This window comes from Gopherus flavomarginatus, chromosome 5 (genome assembly GCF_025201925.1).
Source record: "Gopherus flavomarginatus isolate rGopFla2 chromosome 5, rGopFla2.mat.asm, whole genome shotgun sequence".
Classification (NCBI taxonomy): domain Eukaryota; kingdom Metazoa; phylum Chordata; order Testudines; family Testudinidae; genus Gopherus; species Gopherus flavomarginatus.
In genome coordinates this window covers 151,141,396-151,166,449 of record NC_066621.1, presented here as the reverse complement: position 1 = coordinate 151,166,449, position 25,054 = coordinate 151,141,396, and the positions used below count along the sequence as shown (strand labels likewise).

Below are 25,054 nucleotides of genomic sequence, written 5' to 3'. Positions count from 1 at the left end.
GGTTATCCTAGTTGCAGTTAAATGAAAGAAAGAAAAACTCTAGTCTCCGACACGCTATCCTGAGGAGAGCATTGCTATATTGCATTTACCTCTGACATATAGACAAGGAGCTGACTTTTGCACTTTGATAATGCTGCTTCACCATTCCTCATGAATGAGCGTTGCCAGTTTGTATGGGGACAAGACTTGTAAATTTGCATGAAACAAAAAGTAGTAATAAAAAAAAAAAAGTGACAGAAAAGGAAAGAAGGGGCATAAAATAGGATTACCTACTTGGGAAGTCACTGAATCATGAGCAAAAAGTAGTTTGACTGTGTGTGAAATGTCGATCTTGCAGAGATCGGGCCTTCCTTCAGTCACTCATTAAAATTTAAAAGCAGTGTTGTAGGCTCTTTGGCCATGTTGCCAGGATGGACAAAAACAACTCAGCAGACTGTGCTCTTATATTCTCTATTGACACACAAAGGAATGCGTGTGCGCACACCCCCCCCCCCCCCGCAACCCTACTTGATACCACTGTGGGATTAAACCAGATCTGGGAGCTTCACTACACAATACCAGTGTAATGCCATCAACTGTGGTCACACTGCCTGGTGCAGTGATCTTGAGCAGACTACGCGTGTTTGACGCTGAAGTTATTGAATGTCTCGAGGATGGCGGTGGGACCTCTGCTCTGGCTAAGCCTCGACTAGTTCTCTAGCTACTTTAAAATAAATAAATAATTCAACCCTAATAAAGTTTGTATTTTTCCTATGATTTAAAGTACGCTGGTAAAGGCAGTATTTGAAGTAGCTTTCTAAATTAAGTTGAGAAGTTTTGTCGGTTCAGACCTGATTGTACTTACGTACCCTGCACTTCGAGAGAACTGTGATAATGCAAATAGAAACATCAGATTTTAGGTTACCCTTTACTTGTCTAAACCCAACTCCAGATACTTTATAGAACCTGTATCCACTATGGCTGGTGATTTTAAGACAATAGGTGGGTTGTCAGTTTTCAGCTGCCACTCATGCTAGCCCTCATTGACAACTTTACCCTGACCCAGTGCCACCAAGGGTCTTCACTTATTGTCAATAAGGGGAGTCAAGAGCACCATATTGCATAATTCACCTGATCTTGTAGCATTCTCTGAGCCAGAGAATGATACAAAGATCATTTGTGAACACATGTCTGGATGTTTGACAGTAAAAAGGCTCACATTAAATTTTATAAGATGTATTATACACAAAAATAAGGTCTCAATTAACATGAAATGAGCTGTCAGTGCTACAAAATATTGATCAAAACCTTATGGATTTTAACAAGACTGATCTATGGACTAACCTCCATGGATACATCCATTCTACTGCAGAAAAACAGATTTCCATTAATTGTACTGTAAAATATTTTTTAGTGCAATAATGGTGCTAATTTACATTCCTGTTCAAAAGTAAATGTACTTTTGCTTATTGTGAATTCTGTAACAGAACTTAATACAATGACTGAATTCATTAGAAACATCAAGTTTTACAGCAAAATTGTTTCATGCTACTTACAAAGGCATGCATCTATCTAGTCAGTTTATAGTGTGTTCAAAATGGCTTTATAGGCCTAGTAATCCACAACTCTCTATTTAGGGATAGGAATACTGTTACATTGGTTCTAGGCATAAACATACAAACCTATATATTCCTTGATTTTTTTTTGAAAGAAATTTTAAGATGCTTTCTTGAAACCCTTTAGAATAGGATAGATGTTTTCAAATGCCTCATAGATTTCAGAACGCTCCTTGGCGCCTAGAATAAAAGAGTTAAAAACAGTTTAAGAATTAAGACAATATTAAAGATGGCTCAAGGTTTCATTCATTACTACTAAGTCAACACCAATAAGCACTAGTATAACAGATGATAAAAGCGTTCCCAAAGATGAGAAAAAACAAGGTTCTTATTTAAAATCTCTTTCGGGGGCATAGTCAAAATTAGTTATAATTTAAGAAGCAAGATTCCTTTCCATATCGCCACCACCTTGTATTATTAAAACAGTAGGGTTTTTTTTTTCTTGCTCTCATCTTGGGGAGAACCCCCCCCCCACCCACCCACCCACCCACAAAGGATAGACTAGTCAGTATCTGATCTTTTGTTTTGGGTTCTTGCAGTGGAATACTGCTGTGATTTTTGGAGTTGCTTAAACCATAAAGGAATACTACATTTTTAAAGAGAGAATACAGTGCTCCAGGGAGCTTTTTTAAAATTCCCTGGAATTGTTTCTGTTAGTCTGACCCACTGTGTGTGTTCTTTTGAATGTTTCATAACATAACTGAACATTAATTGCTGACTAATTAGTCAGTCCTACAACTAATAGTGACGGGGGTATTGCATCCAAATTTGATCTGAAAAATTATGAGATTCATATACTCTATTAAAAAAAAAAAAGAGAAAAAAAGACTAATACTAACAGAAACAATTCCAGGGAATTTTAAAAAGCTCCCCGGAGCACTGTATTCTCTCTTTAAAAATGTAGTATTCCTTTATGGTTTAAGCAACTCCAAAAATCACAGCAGTATTCCACTGCAAGAGCCCAAAACAAAAGATCAGATACTGACTAGTCTACCTTCGTGTGTGTGTGTGTGGGGGGGGGGTTCTCAGAGGCTATGTCTACAATAGCACTTTTGTTCCTCAAACTTGTCGCTCGAGTGTGTGTGGAGGGAAAGACACCCCCCTGACCCACATACACTGACAGAAGCGCCGGTGTGAACAGCATTACATTGGCAGGAGATGCTCCCCCACCAACATAGCTACCGCCGCTCATTGTGGGTGGTTTAATTATGCTGACAGGAGAGCTCTCTCCTGCTGGCATAGAGCGGCTACGGCGGATACCTTACATCAGTGCAGCTGCATTGGTACAGCTCTGCCACTGTCAGGTCTCTAGTGGAGACATGGCCTTAGATTTCACCAACTAATCATGGAAGTATAGAACTCTCAGCCAATTTGGGGTTTGTGCCCTGGTTCTCAACAGTCTGCCTTGAGGTTGGTACTCACGGTCCTGAGTCACTGCAGGACAGCTTGATGCATCTCAAACCTTTTTAGTTTCCCGCTCCACTGAAAGATAAGCCACACAACACACACCCATTGACTCTGCTCCAAAACATTATTTCATGATGTTTGGACCACCAGAAAATTCTGGATCAGCCAGGGGACCATAGGAGCTCAGTAAGTCTGGTTTTAGAATTCCACTAAGGCCCAGTTTTCAAAATGGGACTTACCTGAGCTCTTATGGGCCTGCTGTATGCCTCAGCAGAGGTGTGTTTTTTGTTGTGTGGTGGGGTTTTTTTTCGGTAGTTATAACATCCAGAAATGTATTCTGGAGGCATCAATGGAGTGTAGATGGCCAGGATGACTTCATGGGACCTAAGGAGGAGGAGATGTTTTAGCTTTCTGTCCTGAATGCCCAGCTAAATTGAGCTCATTCATAATTATGATTGGAAGATCCTTTGGGCAAAGGCATGTAATTTTATTTGCCTTTAAAGTACCATCTACGTTGGTACATTGGCACCATTTAGCCTGTATGTCTGATAGAGACACAGTTTGCCTTTTTAGTCAAGTTGAATAAGGAAGTTTTCCCAAGATGGAAAATGTTCCAGAAAGAATGCTCAGAAGTATTAATTCAGGAGTTTTAATGTTTACTTACAGACTTGGATTATAGGTTATTGACAAGTGCTCTGATTCATCATAGCACTTAAAATTAAGTGCTTTGCTGAACACGGGCCAAGATTAGGAAAGACACCTTCCTTTCCCATCAGCAACTACTATGCTAACCATAAAGAAATTTTCTAATTGAGGATGGAAAAGTATGGAAGTATGCAGTAAGATTGAGAGTCCTGTGGCACCTTATAGACTAACAGACGTTTTGGAGCATGAGCTTTCGTGAGTGAATACCCACTTTGTCGGATGCATCCAACGAAGTGGGTATTCACCCACAAAAGCTCATGCTCCAAAACGTCTGTTAGTCTATAAGGTGCCACAGGACTCTCTGCTGCTTTTACAGATCCAGACTAACACGGCTACCCCTCTGATACTTGACAGTAAGACTGAGTTCCCTTAAAGTATCAGAATACATTACAAATAGGCGTCTAGTTACGGTGCTTGTTAAAACAGCGTGTGGATGCATTTGACATAAGTGGAGAATTTAAAAAAAGCAGAAACCACAGGATGCACAAGTTTAGTGATGTGTAGGATTTCTTTTCAGTGGTTATTTGAACGCCTGTGGAGTGTTCTAATAGTACACAACTATGGTACTTTTGGATCCTCACTGTTTTGCTGAAAGGGATGCCTCTAGATTTTGCTAGTGTTTGCACTATGCAAGAAACATCAGCTTAGCTTAAATGTCATCTTACTATACAGAGTGCTCAGAGTTACTGCTGTACATAAAGAGATCACTTACCAGTCAATACAACTTTTCCAGACACGAAGATAAGCAACACAATCCTTGGTTTGACCATTCTGTAAATAAGGCCAGGAAATAGTTCTGGTTCATAACTGTTGAAAGAAACAAAAAGGGAAAAAGGGTTAGGAGCACTGCTTGGCAATTTTATTTTTACTACTAGTTTATTTTATGAAATATAAACTGCTCCTCTCTGTTAGAATGTTGTTAGTTAAGCCAGTGTTTTTGGTGAGATCCTTGACTAAGGAGCCCAATTTTCAGATGTACCGAGCACCTGTACCTCCTACTGAAGCCTTCTAGCATCTCACCTCTTGCAGCCAGTAAGGACTGTGGATACTCAGCACCTTTAAGATCTGGGCCATTTTCAAATGTGAATGACTAAAGGTAGGTTCCCAAGTAAGTGTTGGCATTACTGTCTGAGAACAGTCCAAGGAAGGATTCTTGGGGACAACACACAAAGCTTCAGTTATAAATGATTTACACAAATACAGCAAATAAGGAGATAACCAAGTAGTTCTATAATACACATTAAGCCAAGATGGCCCAAGATAACAACATATAGGGTATTAAGCCTAATTCAAACAGAGACCCAGTTTGAACTTTTAAATTTCTGTTGCATTCAAGCTTCACTCTTTTCCAAGCATCCTGTGGTGTCCTTCGTGGCAACTGAATTTTGAACAAATGCATCTTAAACACCCTAAGTCAGTCACCCAGCCATGAGGTTACACATGTACTACACATTAACTTGAAATAGTCCAGAGCACAGATCAAACCTTGTACAAAAATATGCATACAAGATGTTGTCACTTGTGCATTGTCCACCAATAGGAAGTGTTCTGTATTTGCTTCAATATTTCTCTCTCCATTTAGGATTAGGCTACTTACCTCAGTGCTTCTAGAGGCACATTATCCCTGTGTACACACAATTCCCATCACACCAGAGGTTTTAAGACCAACTTAGTAAGATCGGTCCAGACTGCTGGAGCTTGATCTACACCATGGCTCCAAGGGTTTTAAAGAGTTGGTTCAGCTGAACCAACTATGAGATTGGTTAGAATTGGAGGAAGTTTCTCCATTCGTTACAGACCTGGTCTGTGGGACCAAAACCTCACCATGACTAGATGTGCCACATGGCAGTGGCAAGTGCCAACCTGAGACCAGTCCAATATTATCCTGGATATGAATGTTGAGCTTACTGAACACCTCTGGCATGTCAAAATTCTTTCTACACAGCAAGTATGCTGCAGCAACATTGGATATTGCCATACATGCTCCCCAGTCAGCAGGAAAGCTGTTTAAAGAGAAGCATTTCTCTAACCGTGAGCAAAGGAACCAAGAATCATAGAATGGTCAGACTGGAAGGGACCTTGAGAGGGCATCTAGTCCAGTCCCCTGCACTCATAGCAGGACTAAGTATTATCTAGACCAGAGGCTCTCAACCTTTCCCGACTACTGAATCACTTCCAGGAGTCTGATTTGTCTTGCAATCCCTCAAGTTTCACTTCACTTAAAAAACGACTTGTTCACAAACATCAGACATAAAAATCAAGAGAGTGTCCCCCAGCACACTATAACTGAAAAATTGCTTGCTCTCTCATTTTTACCATATAAAGTAAATCAACTGGAGTATAAATATTATATATTATATTATATATAGTATATTAAATATTATATAAATATTTCAGTGTATAGTACAGGGGTGGCCAAACTTACAGACCCTGAAAGTCACATACAACCATCTTTAGAAGTTCGGGAGTCGGAGCGCACCTGCCGAGGCTCCAGCCTTGCAGGGAGGGAGGTCTTGGGGATTCAGCCCCCAGACCCTGCTGGGCAGAAGCCAGAAGTGATGTGTTGGGGGGGGGAACACATGGAGTCATGTGTCCCCACTGCTTTTGCTGCTGCCTCTCCCTGTGGCACTACAGCAGCCGCCACTCCCTGTAGCTCCCAGCTGTTTGCCGCTGCCTCTCCACACGGAGCTAACAAGCTAACGCCTGGGAGCTGCAGGGAGGGGCCCCTGAGGGTAAGGGGGGGATGACTTAAGCTGTTGGGTGGTAAAAAATTTAAATTGTGCCCCCGCCTCTTTCCCCAGCAGGCACCAGTCATGTTCGACAGAAACCTTGAGCACTGCGCCTCAACCCAGTCTGGTAGATGCAGGGGTGCTGGAACAATCTGTATAGTAGAGGTGCTGAGGGCCATTGAACCACACTGTAAACTCTGTATGAAGGAAACCACTTCAAGCCAGGGGGTGCAGTAGCACCCCTAGATCCAGCACCTGTGGGTAGGAGGAGAATGGGAGAGGGCTTGGGGGGCTCCCCGAGCTGCACTTTAACTGTAAAAGAGCCGCATGCAGTTTGGCTACCCCGGTATAGTACATGGAGCAGTATAAACAAGTCATTGGTGGCATGACATTTTAGTTTGTACTGACTTCGCTAGTGCTTTTTATGTAGCCTGTTGTGTAACTAGGAAAATATCTAGCTGAGTTGATGTACCCCTGGAAGACCTCTGCGGACCCCGAGGGCTATGTGTATCCCTGGGGGAGAACCACTGATCTAGACCATCCCTGACAAGTGTTTGTCCAACATGCTCTTAAAAATCTCCAACGATTGAGATTCCACAGCCTCCCTGGGCAATTTATTCCAGTGCTTAACCACCCTGACAGTTAGAAAGTCTATTTACACTTGGATTTGCTACTCTCCTGTCCTTCATTTTAACTGAATCTAATATACATACAAATGAGTCCAGAAAAAACCTCTAGAGGGCAAAGCATGCTTGTAACACTTTGAGAAAACCAAACTAAGAAAATACAACTGTGAATATTTAAGTACCGAATTCCGATGGTGAGAGAACTGCCGAGCACAACACTTCTCTTCCTAAAGATTCTCAGGAGTGTACTTTTAAATAGCCAGCCACTAACTCACTGAGTTAGTCACTCTCCTAGAGCAGTGAACGTTCCTGCCAACATCAATTGTGCTGGCGCACAAGCCGTATTGACTTTTGCCACATTAGAAACAAACATGCTGCGGAAGGTTTATCAATAGGCATTACTGCAAAAGACAATCAAAATGTTATGGGTCTAGTCTAGTGTATGTGAAACAGACAGATGGCACAGAGATAATGGGTGCAGCAGACCAAGGGTATGCTATAGCAGTTAATAGCTCACTGGTACGCAGTACACACCTTACCATGCTAGCCCAGTATCAACATTTCTTCTCCTGTATCCTTTTACACATCAATTCACCCCAATGTGTTATTCATAATTGAACCCTCTCTCTGTTAGGAGCCTGGTACCTCTCTCTGCCAGTCACCACCCCCTTTCCCACATACCTACTGAATTGCTGATGAGTTAAAACCAATCCTTCCAGCCTGATGGGGAACCTCACATCACAACTGCCCACCATATTCTGTATTTTGAAGTCCAGGAACTTGGCAGGGAACCCAAGCTTCTGCACCACACGTGCATACTTCCTAGCCGCAAGCCGGGACTGCTCTTCACTGCAGGGAGCACAGAAATGGAAACAGGAATTTGAGGTCTAATGGTTTCTGGATGTACAGCCTTATCCTGAAATTTAAATTAACCCCCCCACACACCCTGTTGGCTGTAGTAACATCCTGGCCTTGATCAATTCCATCTTGTGTATAAGAGTTTGGTGTTCTCAGTTCAGAAAGCAGGCCAGATTCAAGATCCTGAATAGGTCTAGTGACCTTATGGTCCAGCAGCTGGAATTTACATGGGCATCTGTTTTAATGTGCCACAAAGATTGTGTGTTGTAACCAGTTCCTACAGATCCAGGAATGGATCAGAAGTAAAGAGGAAGGCCTTGCACTGCTGCAACACTAGGTTATATGGGAGATCCTTACCAAATTCACAGTCCATTTTGGTCAATTTAACGGTTGTAGGATTTTTTTTTTAACCGTGTCATGATCTCAGCTATTTAAATCCAAAATTTCATGGTGCTGTAATTGTAGGGGTCCTGGCCCCAAAAAGGAGTTGTGGGAGGGTCGCAAAGGTTATTGTAAAAGGGGAGGGTTGCAGCATTACTACCTTTACTTCTGTGCTGCTGCTGGCAGCGGCGCTGCCTTCAGAGCTGAGGAGATGGAGAGCAGTGGCTGCTGGCCAGGAGTCCAGCTCTGAAGGCAGCGCTGCCGCCAGCAGCAGCACAGAAGTAAGGATGGCATGGTGTGCTATTGCCACCCTCGTATCTCCCTGCAGAGCTGGGCCCTCAGTCAGCAGCTGCCCCTCTCCGGCTGCGTAGCTCTGAAGTCTGCAGAGCATAAGTAAGGGGTAGCATGTATGGTATTGCACCCTTAATTCTGTGCTGCTGCTGGCAGGGTGCTGCCTTCAGAGCTGGGCACCTGGCCACCAGCCACTGCTCTCTGGCCACCCTGTTCTGAGGTCAGCCCAGAAGTAAGGGGGGCCATACTGCAGCCCCCCTAAAATAACCCTGCAACTCCCTCCCACAACTCCCTTTTGGGTCAGAACCCCCCTCCCATTTGAGAAACACTGATCTCCCCCATCAAATTTATATAGTACAGGTTTAAACAAATAAATTATATATATCAATCACACAAAAGATCAGATTTCACGGTCCATGGCGTGTTTTTCACGACTATGAATTTGGTAGGGCCCTAGTTATATGGCATCACGGATGTGCACCGTTCCTTATGAACTTCCTCCTAAATGTGCTTACAAAATTCAACAACAAGAGAAGAAAGGACAGGGTTAAGTTTTTTGGACAATTTTTTTTTGGGGGGGGGGGGGGGCAGGGCCAGGGGGCAAAAAAAAGTACATTCAGCAAGAAAGCATTTTGCAAAATCATGTTGGTTTCACCGAATTCTCCCATCCAAAAAACCAGAAACATTTAGAAAATGTCAAACTAAAACTTTTTAAGGTAACATTTCAATTTTTTTGGTTCTGAATGACTGTTGAGAAATTTCCATTAATTTTAAATAAATTTAAAGAAGTGTGACAAAGGCTCAGAATCAACACAAAACGTTGTGTTTGAGCTTGAACAAAAATTAACTTATTCACATAGCTCTCACCAGGCCTCTCTGCTATGGAAGGGGGTTGGGTCCAGAGTCAGCTTACGCTTCCCTAAGGCCAGGTCCACACTACAGCGTTAAATCGATTTAACGCTGTAACCGTCCACACTACAAGGCACTTAAAATCGATTTTAAGGGGTCTTAAAATCAATTTCTGTACTCCAGCTAAACGAAAGGAGTAACCCTAAAATCAATATTACTAAATTGATTTAGGGTTAGTGTGGACGGATATCGAAGTTATTGGTCCTATTCTTTTACTGAGCTACCCAGAGTGCACCGCTCCGGAAATCGATGGTACCCTGGGACCATGGACGCATACCACCGAAGTAATGTGCCCTAGTGTGGACGCGTAAAATCGATTTTATAAAACCTGTTTTATAGAATCGATTTTACTAATATCGATTTAAAGCTGTAGTGTGGACGTAGGCTAAGAGTGGCAGCAGAATTTAGGACAGGCTGATAAAAGCACCCAGGAGCCTGTACCGTCCCAGGATTTTTGGAACACAAGGCACTCCCATGACACCAGGAACAAGTGGAGTAGAGCAGGATATAGAGGTGAATGCTAGAGCCATGTAGCGGGACTGGGATTCCACAGGTCCGGCAGGACCCACTGCTATAATAGCGGGAGCAGGTAAAATGTACTTTGCTGCAGACTATGGAAACATGTGGAAACACACTCATCTCATCAGTTTGCTGGAATTCTATTTATGACAAAGTACAGTACATTTGTGTGTTTTTTAAAGAAAGGTTTTAATACTTAATGTGAATGAGGGATAATAGACATTTTCTAACAGGAGTTGAAGTATCCTCTGCATGGTTTACCACTAATAGAATAAAAACAAATCTTGCTTAATAATTGTGTCTGGAATTCCATTTATATATTAACTGACTTTTTAAAAATAGCATGGGGGGGAATCTCTCTCTTGTGGGATAGGAGCAGGATTAAAAATGCAAGCAACAATGTGGGGGTGGATTGGAGCGTGCATTGTGGGGTGGGATGGGATGGGAGCGGATTTAAAGACCAGTCCAGTGCAGGGTTCTAGTGTATGCCACTCAGATTCCCCTGTGCAGGAGGAACACTCAGTTGGCCATTTAAGCCAGTTTCCCCATCTCTGTGCTGGAGTAGCACTGATGATCTAGCCCAATAAGATTAGTTTCCCGGAGGGCTTCCTAATCTGGCACCTTGGTGGTTAGAGATATTAGAAGGTGTAAGTTACGAGCTAGAGTTTAAAGTAGAAAACAGCAATGCTTATTCTGAAGTAAGAGCCAGTGATTCCCCTCAGGAAAGAATAGGATAACAAGGGGGAGAGTGAGGGGCTTAAGGACCAAGAGTATGAACTTCAGAGGGCAAGGATTTAAAAAAAACAAAAACCAAAACAGGCAGAATATTTGTGCTAAGAGGGCATCTCAGCTAGACTTGAGCTCAGCTACTTAGAGACACTAGACAGCAACACAGGTTACATTGAGGCAATGTTTGGAATGAGTGGGAAATGAAAGTTACTCGTTATTAGTGATTTTCTATTAATAGCGGCTCAGCTCAATTTATAGTTCAGAACAGCAGTGTGCAGGTTAGCAATTACGAGAGCTCCCCTTACCGACAAGTCGACATGTTCAGTGACAAGGCCCCGTCTTTTGGGTCTTGGGATGTTGCGTTTTGTGGAACAGGCAGGTAATGTCACAATTGTCACAGAATGCCATCTGCTGTTAGAGCCAGACAGAAGAAACGTTTCCTACCTTTTTGCTCCTGTGCAGACCATTTTGCCGGAACTGAATATAAGGGCCGTTGTTCTTGGTTCTCTGATTCTCATTATCACAGCAGCAAACCTCTAGAGATTAAAAATCAAACAAGAATAGTAGTGGGGTCCTGGTTCATGACGGGGGCTCTGGGTACTATGGTAATACAAATAAGAATAGTAACTTGTAACCAAGCTTGTGTCAAGTTGGTACCAAGTTTCAGAGTAAGTAATACAAGCTTAAAGAGGGTTTTATTTAAAACCTTCCCTTTATATCAAAAACCGCTTCAGACATTGCTCTGAAAACTACAAGTACCGTTGTGTTTAATTCTTTGTTGTGGTGCACACTTGGTAATAAGTATGTTATACACTTAAGTATCCCTTCCTCCAAATTAAGGCCTCCATTCTGAAACTTCAGCAACCTTTTCCCCCCAACAAATCTGCTGGCTTATCTACATGTGTAATCAGTGATGAGCTACCAAAATATTAACAACCGCTTCCCTCCTACTCATCCCACGAGGGGGTCGTGCCTCCCCCACCTCCCAGGGGTCGTGCCTCACATTCCTTGACACCCCACCCCCAGGACCCCTGCCCCGTCCACCCCCCTTCCCTGTCCCCTAACTCTCCCCTGCTGCCCCATCCAACCCCTCCTCTTATTCCTGATGCCCCTCCGGGACCCCTGCCTCATCCAGCCACCCCTTCTCTCTGTCCCGAGTGCCCCTGGGACCCCTGCCCCTGACTGCCTCCCACTGTTCCATCCAATCCCTGGCCCTTCCTGACCGCCTCCCCAGGACCCTAGCCCCCATTCAATTCCCTTGTTCCCTGCCCTTTGCCCACCCCGAGTCCCAACCTTAATCCACCCTCCGCCCTCTATCCAACACCCCCTCCCTGCCCCCCTTACCGCACTGGCTGGAGATGGGGGCTGTGCCACCCAGAGCTGGGGCCAGGAGCCGCAGGCGCCGGGCTGGAGTCGGGGGAAGGGCGAGAGCCACTGGCCAGCCCGTAGTCGGGGGCTAGCCTGCAGTTGGGGTCAGGGGCCAGCCTGCAGTTGGGGCTGGGGGCCGGCCCGGAGCCACTGACCAGGCTGGAGTCAGGGGCCGGGAGCTGGCCCAGAGCCGAGCCCAGCCAGCTGGAGTCAGGGCCGAGGCCACCCAGAGACGCGCAGCGCCTGAAGCCCTCCTTGTGCCCCCCACCCCAGCTCACCTGCAGGAAGCTGCTGCTTCCTTCTCAGCCCTCCCAGGCTTCCCGCGCTAACAGCTGATTCGCAGGAAGCCAGAAGGGGGAGCCTTCAGGGGAAGAGGCAAAGGCAGAGCTGGAGCCAGGTGAGCTGGGGCTGGGGGCAGGGCAGGGAGCTGCTGGAGCTTTTGTTAAATTTAAAAGCCCTTTATAACTGGTTCTAAAAGGGCTTCTAAATTTAACAACCGGTTCCCGCGAACTGGTGGGAACCGGATCCAGCTCACCACTGCGTGTAATTTAAAATCATGAAGAAATGCTTCCCAATAGGGAAGTCTCACCCCTCAGTGCTTAGCCCACAGTGAATTAAGCTAAACAGGAACAAGGTATTTATATTCTGGAATAAGCGTGTCCACACATGGAGCCCTTTATTGGGAAGTGGAGTCTCTACTCAGGACTGCAATAGGGGAAAAGCAGGGTCATTGGAACAATTTTTACAGTGGGGTTGCTGACAGCCATTGAACCAAACTGTAAGCCCTGGATATAATGGAAGCCACTTCAAGTCAGGGGTGCTGCAGCACCTCCTGCATCCTTAGTTCCAGCACTATACGGGAAAAAGCTGTTTTCAGTGCCGTTACAACTATCAAACATACTGTACCACTTTAAGAAATCCACACCGGAGACGGTCATGTGTTTGTTTAGCACTGAAAAGTACAACTCAAAGAAGCAGCCTCAAGGGACCTGTAAGGTCCACTCAGCCAGGAAGGAGGGGCAACAGCCCCCACAGGCTGGTTCAGGCCTTGAGCTTTGTTTCTTCCACATAAACTAGCATAGCACATCAGTCATCCATTTCCCCCCGGCCAACCTGGGGTCTTCTGCAGGGGCTTCTGCATTTCCACTGTACAAGCCACTTGTCTGACAGTTCTACCCTGCCCCAGGGCCTCACAGGAGCCAGTCTGCTTTCTGGAGCTCCTCTTTGACCCAAGTGCTTCCTGCCAGAGCCTCCATGCTTCTAGCAGCTCTCCCCGCACCTGGCCCATTTGCTGGCTTTTAGCCTCAACCTGATCCCTAGCTCATCAGTGGCAGGTGAGGCCAGGACCCCAATTCCCTTTAAAGGGCTGGGCATCCTGTGGCGGGATCATTCCATAAATGCTTTATTCAGCACATAGCAAGACAGAACTGCAAGGATATGAAAAAACGTGACAAAGATATTTGACTTTCACGGAGTATATCTGAGTCTACAAAAGCTTTTACTGACTTGAATTCAACTCATTTCTTTTTTAAATGAGCTGAGTGTGCTAGTAAAGAAGGGACAATCAGGTGATTAAAAGGTTTAAACTGGAATCCATGCCTTCAAGTATAAAACCCCAATGAAATAGGTCTTTAAAAGTCTCACCTTTGGATTATATTCTGCATTTCTGGCATGCAGAGCTATATTCTTCAGATCTAGTTTACAAGCCAAGTTTACAGTGGACACTATATTCCTGAAGGAATAAGAAAGTGGATACATGTTTTTAGAAAATCAGAGATCAAAGTGATCTATTTTAAAAAGATAGTCTGAAATCACAATACATTTAATTGTTACCTTCTATTACTTTCCTGACCATTGTTACTAGTCCACAACAAAAATCAGATATAGCAAATTATTTGGTGAAAGTCAATGAGGTAAGCGGTCCAATGCCAAAAGCAAGATTTTAAGAGAAAGTTTAAAAAGTGCCTTACTGCTGCAACCACTGAATATGCTAGTTTTTCCTCCAGTACTACAGCTGCATAGGCTTGAGTGTCTTTAACCTGCATTATTATAGCTAAGAACATTGACAGAGTTACTGTTGCACTCTGAAAGTAGTCAGTGAACTACCCTCATGTCACCCTGGCCTATAGGATAGAACAGTCTGGCTGTTGCAGAGGTCAGGATCCTTTCTGCTTCTGTGCCCTTTCCCTCCCCACACCACTGCTCGGGTCAGAGAGAGACTATTTCAGCTCCCTCAATAGAGCACCGCAGCAGTTAGACCAAACAGGAACCTCATCCGCCAGCTGGTGGCTGCACTGTAGACCCCTGTGGTGACAACAGGTACTGAACACTTGTCTGGCTAAAGAGTTCCTACTTTTCAAGTACTTTTACTTTGGCTCCTGCAGTCTAGCATGCGGGCAGTGGCTAAGGGCCCTTGGAAATTTAACTAACATTAAAATATTGTTTTCTTGCCAAGAGTTTGCACAGCAGAGGAGGGTTGCAGCTCCTTCAGTGGCAGGAGTTACACACAGTGCATGTGATGAGGTCATTTGAGTCTTCCCAATGCTAAGCCAGCGATACAGCTTGCATGGAGACCACATGACCTCTTTTGCCTAGAGAAGCTTTCACTACTGAAGCCTGAACCACATTTGACCTATTTGTTTATGGACTATTTCTACAATTCGCTCTTTCCATTTTAGTGTTTAGCCTTTCTTCATGTACATGGTACCACCTCCCCCCACACCTCTAAGCTTAAGTTTACTTACTGTAACTGAGGAACTATGCCAGAGCTTTCTGAAACGGGTGTCATTGGGGTGATAGGAGTCATAGGTGTCAAAGGGGGACAGGTACCAGATGTTTCAGGTGAAGGCTGAGTTGCATCCGCATAGCTCAGTTGTGACAAATTGCTGTCATTTAAGAACCCGCTGTCCTGCTCTGTCAACTGTGACCCATATTGCTCTCTCTGCACTTCATGACCATCTTCTGAATGAGTTTGTTCTCCATTTTCTTGGTTGAGATCATCTGGAAGAAAGCTGAGATCCACAGAAGAGAAGTCTGTAGAAAGTTCTTTGGACTGGTCAAGATGAGAACCGAATGATGCACTTTGAGCGGCTTGAATTGGTAGGTCTGTGTCAAAAGGGCTCATGGGAGTGTATAGTTGAGGACCAGCTGATGAAAGGTCATCCTTCATTTAAAAGAAAAGATTATAGCATGTTTTAGAAGACAAGATCTTATTTATTTCAAATGACTGTGCTAAAAAAATGTATTTTCCATTCAATGAATTCAAAGAAGATATTCCTCCCCATCACAACTCCATCATCACACAGAGCACTTTCAAGTTAAAATGAGAAAGTTTGTCAAAAATAGCTTTACAAGCTCATATTTCAGTGACTTCTCTCCTTCTCCTCTCACGGATGTCAGTGTATAAGAGCCAGAGGATTTCTATGGGTTTTTCCAAACCGTTTTGTTATTACACAAGCTAGATCGAGCTACACCGTAACACCAAGAGGTCAGCATTCATGAACTGTGTGTGATGGCCAGAGGAAGACATTTATTTCAAGGGGTTATTGTGAAGACAAAAGATTTAAGGCTGCAAAGCACACACTGGACAGCAGCCTTTCAAAATTGCACTCCTACCCCTCCACGCCCAATAGCTTCTCCAATGGATTTAAACTTGAGAAGAGTTCTCAGATGGCAAGTTAAGTCACCGCAGTAAAGAAATATCATGTAGTTGGATTCTTTTCATTTACCTTATCTTTAAGACTTTAGGGTTCACACTGGGAGGGGTGACACACTCCTCCCCCCCAGTCCCCTCTCACATAGCAGGGATGGGTAGGGGGTGACTGAGCAACTGATCCTCCCTGCCCAGTGCTCTCTGCCTCCAGGCCTAACTGGGCCCCCAGGATGGACCTGCCTCTCCTGGTACCTGGCACGTATCTTCCTGAGGCAGTGTGTGCGGGGGCTGGGGGGGGGCAGAGGAGACACACACACAGGGTCACATTCCACCTCCGCCCAGATTTCTGCAAGATTCACACCAGAATGTGGCCAGCAGCAGCCTTTGGGCACTGTGCAGGAGGAGAGGGAAGGGACAGGAGCTGCTTCCAGCCGCAGGAGAGCAGGCAGCAGGGGTGGAAGGGGACGGATGACCTAGGGGACAGAGCAGCTCTGTGCTCCCTGGTGGCAGGACCTAGGGTGGTGGGGGGACATGAGGGTGCTAAGCCCCTGCCTGGGGTGCTGCTGTGGAGCCTGCAGGTTCAGGGCAGGAATAAGCTGGAAATCACTTCCCCCCCACTACAGAGTTGGCACATAGTGGGGGCTGTGCTGACCCCAGGAGGGGGAGCAGCCTGGCCCCAGGTGCTGCAGCTTTGCCCTGCCACCAGCCTTGCACTCCCACCTCCCATCATCTGCCACTGGACCCCGACCCCACCCTCCTGAATGTTGGGGGACAGACAGCTGGCAAGCAGGGATCCAGCCAGCAGTAGGACTCAATGGTACTGATGGTAGCGGGAGGCATTTTTAAGAATGAGTTAGGAAGCCTGCAGGGCTGCTTAAATACTGGACTGTCCCATTAAAAATGGGATATCTGGTCACCCTACTTACTGTGCAAGTTTTAGGAGTTCAGTGATAAAGTGAAGCTCCTATACTACTAGCTGAATGATAGCTTGGTTAGAAGTTTTAAAGCTAATCACTGTGGAGTGCCGAAATAACTTTTTTCCTCAGCATCGTCTCAGTTACACATATTTGGTACCTAGCACGAGACAAAGGTCTCTATGTGTCCCATACAGCCTTTGTTTATTGAACTGTAAGGGCATATCGAGTCCAGTAGATGGCAGGAATGACCTTTTAACTGATCAAAGGAGTCATTTGGGATCTTTTCACCTGTTACATGAATTTCAAGACTTGCTAGTGATCAGTATTCTCAGGAAACAAGGCAACTGATTTTCACAGGTGCTCAGCACCCACCACAGTGCCAGCAGCTGCTCAGCACTTTGGAGAACCAGGCCCAACATGTGCTAAGCCCTGCAAGAACACACAAAAATAAGTGACCTCATCTTCCAGTAAGGTGCTCTTCCTTGATGCTTCTCATGAGGCTTTATTTAGACAGATGTTTAAATGTATTAACATCTATTAGAGCTGATCAACTTATTAGAAATAAATTTAAGTGAAAACTGGCTTTTTTTTACTATATTAAAAGTTGTCAAAAATTCTTATTTTGGTCAAAATGTTCTGATTTTGGGGCTGGGTTTCTCTACAAATCCTTTCCAGTGTTTTTGATAACTTTTGGGGGGAAAACTCCCAACATTTTTCAAAGTTTCTCCATGGAAGACAATTGGCATTTTTTGACTAGCTCTAGTCTCCATTCAGTATAGATAATAATCTAGGAATCCATCTTCAGGTTTTCCCTGAACAGCTCACAACTGAATAGATAAGTGTACCACTGCTCTCTGTTACATAGTACCTGATAGATTCAAATACATGGCCAGTGGGCCTATGACTCATTTATGAGAAATAAACACCTGAATGCTACCATAGTTAACATTCTTCTTTAGATCAGGCGGTAAAGGCTTACAGTGTTTCCTAATCACACAAATTCCTGAGTTCTAGCCCTGTCCCCCATCACCACTTGTTTGTCTTGGCATCACAAATGTATAATGCCCTATAATAATATTTTAAAAAGGCAACAGCTTGGGGAGGAAGTTAAACCCTCTTGCTTCAGCATGTAACCAACTGCTAGTTAATGAGGGCTAGGAACACACTTTCTCTAGGGGCAAGTTATTTAATAACAGCAGGGGCAGGCAGCCTGCCGCACGCGAGCTGATTTTCAGTGGCACTCACGCTGCCTGGGTCCTGGCCACCGGTCCGGGGGGGGGGGGGGGGCTCTGCATTTTAATTTAATTTTAACTGAAGCTTCTTAAACATTTTAAAAACCTTATTTACTTTCCATACAACAACAGTTTAGTTATATATTATAGACTTATAGAACGAGACCGTCTAAAAATGTTAAAATGTATTACTGGCACACAAAACCTTAAATTAGAGTGAATAAATGAAGACTCGGCACACCACTTCTGAAAGGTGGCTGACCCCCGAATAACAGCCTTCTGCACCATTGCCTGAAACAGCTAATATGAGCAATTGTTAGAGACTGAACCGGACCACTGGTCTGATCCAATACAACACATCCTGCATAACAACTTATGCACTTTGAATGTCAACGGGACTTGCGCATCCAAGTAATTTAGACCCTTTTTTTGGAAATTTTACTCAGTCAAAAAAGTAGACAGGTGCCCTTTATCAGCTTGGCAGGTACAAGCAGGAACTGTGATACACTCATTAAAGGTGCCTTAGGAGCTATTTTTAGAGCCTTTTGAATACTTAGGGCTAAGTACAGTGTACCTAGAACTGTCCTTTAGAGAGAAAAATCCGACGTTCAGGTTCTGCACAAAGAATTTGACAACTAATGCAAAAGTCTAGGCATTATTACACAAGTCCCTTTGCACTCCGTATCTGAGGTCCTGCCTTAAAGCAACAGAGACCAGCTGTATTTGACACACTTTAGCATCATGGACTTGGGTGGCACGCAAACTATCAGGAAGTGATAAGACATAAGCAGGCATTTATACAGGGGAACCCCTAGCAGGCTTGGCATTAGTGTCTCTTAATTTAAAATGCACATTGTTTCATATTAGCCAGGGGAGGGGAAAGTCTTAGATTGCTACAACACCCTAAGCAGGCAGTATAAAGAGGACTCTCACAACAGAAAGGTAGCTTCCATAAAAGGACTGACACACTGCGGTAACATTGCATACTTTAGTGATACCAGTTAGAAGTCTGTGAAAAATCCCAGAATAAGTCACGCAAAGAAACACCTGCTAACTAGTGAAACCACTTATACAAGTCTGTCTCTCCACAAATGTGAATAAACAATTTCCTGGTTACTTGCTTCTAAAATTCAGGCCCATCCCCCAAATGGGACAAAGCTGTGCTCAAAATGACACACTGCCAGGTAAAATGAGCCCCAGAAGTTAGATGGCAACTGTACCTCTCAACCCAGTTATTCCTCTTAACCTAGTTATGTGGCAGTTCATTAATACCACCACAGCTGCTACTTGTTGGAGCAGAGAAAGCAACACATGGAACTTCAGATGCAATGTTCTTTCCCTCCCTATAGAGGGCATGGGAGACATTTCAGCTCCCCCACAAGGTGAATCTAAGGCTACGTCTACACTACAGCATAAAATTGAAATAACTAAAACCGGTTTTATAAAACCAATATTATAAAATCGATTTTATGCGTCCATACTAGGGCACATTAATTCGGTGGTGTGCGTCCATGGTCCGAGGCTAGCGTCGATTTCTGGAGCGGTGCACTGTAGGTAGCTACTGTAAAATGATGAGGCCAATAACTTCGATTTCCGTCCACACTAACCCTAAATCGATATAGTAATATCGATTTTAGCATTACTCCTCTCGTTGGGGAGGAGTAGAGAAATCGATTTTAAGAGCCCTTAAAATTGATTTAAAGTGTGTTGTAGTGTGGACAGGTACAGCGTTAAATCGATTTAAACAGCGTTAAATCGATTTAACTGCATAGTGTGGACCAGGCCTTAGCAAACACACTCTGAATAAAGTCAGTCAATTTGAGGCTTAGATGGATGAGGCCTGGTCTACACTACGCATTTAAACCGATTTAACGCTGTACCCGTCCACACTACGAGGCCCTTTATATCAATATGAAGGGCTCTTTAAATCGGTTTCTGTACTCCTCTCCGACGAGAGGATTAGCGCTAAAATCGGTATTACCATATCGGATTAGGGTTAGCGTGGCTGCAAATCGATGGTATTGGCCTCCAGGTGGTATCCCACAGTGCACCACTGTGACCGCTCTGGACAGCGGTCTCAGCTCGGATGCAGTGGCCAGGTAAACAGGAAAAGCCCCGCAAAATTTTTATTTTCATTTTCATTTCCTGTTTGCCCAGCGTGGAGCTCTGATCAGCACGGGTGGCGATGCAGTCCCAAATCCAAAAAGAGCTCCAGCATGGACCGTTCGGGAGATACTGAATCTGATTGCTGTACGGGGAGACAAATCTGTTCTATCAAAGCTCCGTTACAGAAGACGAAATGTCAAAGCGTTTGAAATAAAAATCTACAGGCTACACAGTGCTGCGTGACAAGCGTAACAGGAAGCCAGAGACTCAAATGGACGCTCATGGAGGGAAGGAGGGAGTACTGAGGACTCCAGCTATCCCACAGTCCCCAAAAAGTATTTGCATTCTTGGCTGAGCTCCCAATGCCTGTAGGTTCAAACACATTGTCCGGTGTGGTTCAGGGAAAAGCTCGTCAATTTACTCCCGCCCTCACGTGAAAGAAAAGGGAAAGAAATCATTTCTTGACTTCTTTCAATGTCACCCTATGTCTACGGAATGCTGCTGGTTGATGCGATGCTGCAGCAGTGAAGAGAAGTATCCGCTCCTCTCCCCTCCCCAGTGGGGGACGGTACAGTAGGACTGGTAACCGTCCTTCTTATCAACCCGTGAGTGCTCCTGGCTGGCTTCAGGTGAGGTTGGCCCGGGGGGGGCCTGGGTGAAAATAGAAATGACTCCCTGTCATTCCCAGTAGATGGTAAAGAATGGCTAGTAACCGTCTTCGTCATAGCAACTGGGGGCTGAGCTTCAATCAGCCCCCTCCCTTTCATGTGAAAAGAAAAGATTCTGTACTGCCTGGACTATCATAGCAGTGGCACCCTGGGCTCCTCTCCCCTGCACCGCTTAATGTCCTGCCTGGACTATCAAAGCACCGGGAGGCTGCCTCCCCCTCATTTTATGTCACTAAAAACTCAGTGTTTCTTATTCCTGCATTCTTTATTACTTCATGACACAAAGGGGGGGGGGGGACACTGCCACAGTAGCCCAGGAAGGTTGGGGGAGGACGGAAGCAATGGGTGGGGTTGTTGCAGGGGCACCCCCCGTGAATGGCATGTAGCTCATCATTTCTGCGGGATCTGGCACAGAGCAGCTGTACTCTGATACACTGCTTCTCTAGTACATTTGCCCCATATTCTAGGCAGGACTGACTATTTTTAGAAACCATAAAGGAGGGATTCACTCGGGGAGTCATTCCCAGTTTTGCTTTTACACCCCGGCCGATCTCAGACAGGGGCACCCATGATAGCAGCAGACATCACAGAAGGACAGTTAACCATCATCTCATTGCCAAATTACACTGGCAGCAGACGGTACAGAACGACTGGTAACCATCTCTGCTATCATGCAAAAGAAAATGAATGCTGCTGTGTAGCGCTGGAGTATCACCTCTGTCCGCGGCATCCAGTACACATACGGTGACTGTAAAAAAAAAGCTGAACGGGCTCCATGGTTGCCGTGCTATGGCATCTGCCAGGGCAATCCAGGGAAAAAGGGCGCGAAATGATTGTCTGCCGTTGCTTTCCCGGAGGAAGGAATGACTGACAACATTTACCCAGAACCACCTGCAACAATGATTTTTGCCCCATCAGCCACTGGGATCTCAACCCAGAATTCTAAGGGGCAGGGGAGACTGCGGAAACTATGGGATAGCTATGGAATAGCTACCCACAGTGCAACGCTCCGGAAATTGATGCTAGCCTCGGACCATGGACACACACCGCCGAATTAATGTGCTTAGTGTGGCTGTGTGCACTCGACTTTATACAATCTGTTTTATAAAACCGGTTTATGTAAAATCGGAATAATCCCGTAGTGTAGATGTACAGGGAGAAGTTAGTGGAATGTGAGAACCAAAGGGAAGTAGAAAAGTGTTTGTTTGTTTTAAAGGGGGACAGAAAATAATGGGGTAAAAAATGAGAGGAAAGCAATTTCATGAGAAAGGCAGATTCAAAGAATGAAATTCTTCAAGGAAAGAAGATTGAAAATTACAGATGTATTAAACAGAAACTGGCCTCTGTGTGTGGGGGGAGACAGACTAGAAGCACAGGGAAAGACATCCCATGCTGTGGAAGAGAAAAGGGGAAAGCAGCACAAGACAAGTTTTATACTTAACTGGCTGCCAAGCGTTACACAACGTACACTAGGTTAGCTGACTGGATTGATGATTATCTCTGCCGTCAGCAATGTATGTTTGGAGCATTTCCTATTGCCTCCCTGAAGAAATGAATGCTTGGCACCTATACCCTGTCATAGAGGGATATTGTCCATGTACAGTGTAATTGGGACAAGACTGATTTAGACCCCAGATAGGTTTGGGGGGCTATTTTTTTTTTAGCCACAATATACCCAAAACAATTGCTGCCATGAGTTTATCATTTGTATTGTAGTACCACCACACAGAGGCCAAAAATCCAGATCAGGCCCCAGATGTTAGACACTGTTCAGACACACAGGAAGATTTGGTTCATGCACCAGAGAGTTTACAGCATGGAGCTCTCTGCACCTGGGCAGAAGCTTATGATTTCTGAGGGGCTCGGCACGAGGGGTCCCAGGGCGCAGAGGGTCAAACTGCATGGATCAGTGTGAGGATTGAGGACTAGAATAAGTCAATCAGTTAGTGAGAAACAATAGAAGAAGGAGGAATGAGTAACAACAGAAGACACATTCCATGGATTAGATATATGCCCAGTTCTGTGATTCCAGGCCATTTAGTTTTTCCTCCTCCAGTATAACTATCAAGAGCAGCCACTGGCCCTCTCCCTACCCATTATCTATTGCCATAATTACTTCATTTAGAGCAGGGGTGGGAAAACTGTTTGGCCTGAGGCAGGACCGGCGCTAGGGGTTTGAGCGCTCTAGGCAGCCGGCAATTTTGGCGCCCCTTGCGCTGGTCCCGCGGCTCCGGTGGAGCTGCCGCAGTCGTGCCTGTGGGAGGTCCACCGGAGCCGTGCGAGCAGCCGACCATCCGCAGGCATGACTGCAGCAGCTCCACAGGAGCCGCGGACCAGCGGACCCTCCGCAGGCACCACTGCGGCAGCTCCACCGGAGCCGCCTGCCGCCCCCTCTGACAAAATGGCGCCCACCAATTATTCTGGTGCCCTAGGCGATCGCCTAGGCTGCCTAAATGGTAGCGCCGGCCCTGGCCTGAGGGCCACATTGAGGTAGTAAAACTGTATGGAGGGCTGGGTAGGGACAACTGTGCCTCCCTAAACAACCTGGCCCCACCCCCTATCTGACCCCTCCCACTTCCCACCCTGACTGCCCCCTCAGATCTCCCAACCCATCCAACCCTCCCTGCTCCTTTTACCCTAACCAACCCCTCCCAGGACCCCCCCCCCACTCCTAATCACCCCTGGGACCCCACCCCCCCATCCAATGCCCTCTGCTCCCAGTCCCCTAACTGCTCTGACCCCTATCTACACCCCCTGCCCCAACAGACCCCCCCCCGGACTCCCACACTTATCCAACCCCCTGGCCCCCACCCCCTTACCATGCCACTCAGAGCAGCATATCTGGCAGCTGAGCACCCTGCCGGAGCCAGACATGCCACCGCGCTGCCTTGCATGAGCTTGCAGGCCCACTGCCCAGAGCGCTGCCCGCATGGCAGCATTGCTGCAGAGGAGGAGGGACAGCAGGGGAGGGGCTGAGGACTAGCTTCCCCAGCCAGGAGCTCAAGGGCCAGGCAGGACTGTCTTGCAGTCTGGATGTGGGTGGCTCACGGGCCATAGTTTGCTCACCTCTGATTTAGAGGGTTAGATTTAGGTCCTCTCCCAATTACGATGGGGTGTCTGTCCAAAAACCACTTGCCAACATTGGGAGGGCTATTAGAACAGTTGAAAACAGTTTGAAAATGGTGTTCAACTACCTTAAAAAAATAAAAATCTGAAACTTTGCAGGCACCATTACAAAAAATGGAGCCTGCCCCTCTGCCTCATTAGCACAGGCCAGTCTCAACCTACTACCTGAGCAGAGCTCAGTTCTTCAGGAAAGCTTCTTAACACAGGCCAGGCTGCAGCCCAGACAGGTCCCTAAAACCCTACAGAGCCCTGCTACAGTGCATGAGTCTTCAAAGGGGCCTCTCCAATCCTAAAGCGATTTCCTAGATGTTTTCCACCTGTTCAGTCCCACAGCTGTCAGTGGTGAGGAGGCGAACCCTCCTGGGAGCCCCAACACCTCCATTAGACCTAGGCAGAGTTAGAGGACAAGGAATTAAGACAGGGGCTGCTCCTCTGCATTAGGGCTCTTGTTCCACAGTGTGGAAGTTTTAAAGAGTCTTTGGGAACAGAGAAGGTCAGGGTGAATCTCACTCATATGTTTTCATTGTTGGAGCTGACTGAAGCCCAGAGAGGAGCTGGAGACTCTAATCCTACCATGGGATTATTTGTAGCCGTGGATGGCATTATTACCCAGGAGCCCCAGTCACAGGCCAGCATGGCAGCATGCTAGGTGCTGTACAAACAGAACAGACAGTCCCTGCCCTGAGGAACTTGCAGTCCAAGTGCTGAACCACCCCACACACATAGGACAGAATGCTCTGGGCAGGCCCCAGCTGGCACAGGCAGCCCCTCTGCCAATACAGGGGCAGCCCCCTAAGTCCCTGGCAGGCTCCAAAAGGAAGGACAAAGGACTTCAAAGCCACAGTTCCCACCCCTCAACTGTTGCAGTATGGCAGGGACACCCTGCAGGGACTCAGTACCAGCCAGAGGGCTCAGCCCAACCCCTAGGTGCTCCAGGGAGCCTGGAGAGGAGTCAGATTTGGGGGGTGGAGAAGAAGAGAAGGAAGACAAGGGGGGAGTTGATAGTATAGCCAGTTCTTGGCCACCTAGGGAAGCAGCAGGGTCCTACCCTGCAGCAGCAGCTGGCTGGGGTACCGGGCTCTGCCACTGCTCTAGCGGGGATGCGGGGCCCTGAGCGTACCCACCTGGCCCGGGCTCTGGTCCCAGTAGTTCTCCAGCGAGGGCTCCATGTGGGGCCGAAGCGGGCAGCGTCCTACCGGGACGGGGCGGACCGGGCGAGAGCATTTCGGGGGCCGC

At 46.0% G+C, this 25,054-nt stretch overlaps 2 protein-coding genes across 2 annotated transcripts in view; both read right to left on the bottom strand.

Annotated features, from left to right (window-relative positions):
- The window catches only part of DLGAP5 (DLG associated protein 5), a 236,382-nt gene that overhangs the window by 177,678 nt on the left and 33,650 nt on the right, over positions 1-25,054 (bottom strand). The gene's annotated exons all lie outside the window — the stretch shown is intronic.
- On the bottom strand, positions 1,696-24,987 carry TBPL2 (TATA-box binding protein like 2). Its single transcript, XM_050952714.1, has 7 exons — positions 24,943-24,987; positions 14,862-15,280; positions 13,762-13,849; positions 11,194-11,285; positions 7,744-7,911; positions 4,420-4,514; positions 1,696-1,775 (listed from the first exon to the last, which is right to left on the bottom strand). The coding sequence occupies exons 1-7, from the start codon at positions 24,985-24,987 to the stop codon at positions 1,696-1,698; spliced, it is 987 nt and encodes a 328-aa protein (XP_050808671.1).

Excerpts from the sequence above, each read along its gene's own strand:
- TBPL2 (XM_050952714.1), bottom strand. The coding sequence starts at position 24,987 with ATGGAGCCCTCGCTGGAGAACTACTGGGACCAGAGCCCGGGCCAG. Across the intron at positions 15,281-24,942 it reads GGGACCAGAGCCCGGGCCAG|GATGACCTTTCATCAGCTGG; the intron begins GTGGGTACGCTC and ends TTTTAAATGAAG. Across the intron at positions 13,850-14,861 it reads GGCATAGTTCCTCAGTTACA|GAATATAGTGTCCACTGTAA; the intron begins GTAAGTAAACTT and ends TTATTCCTTCAG.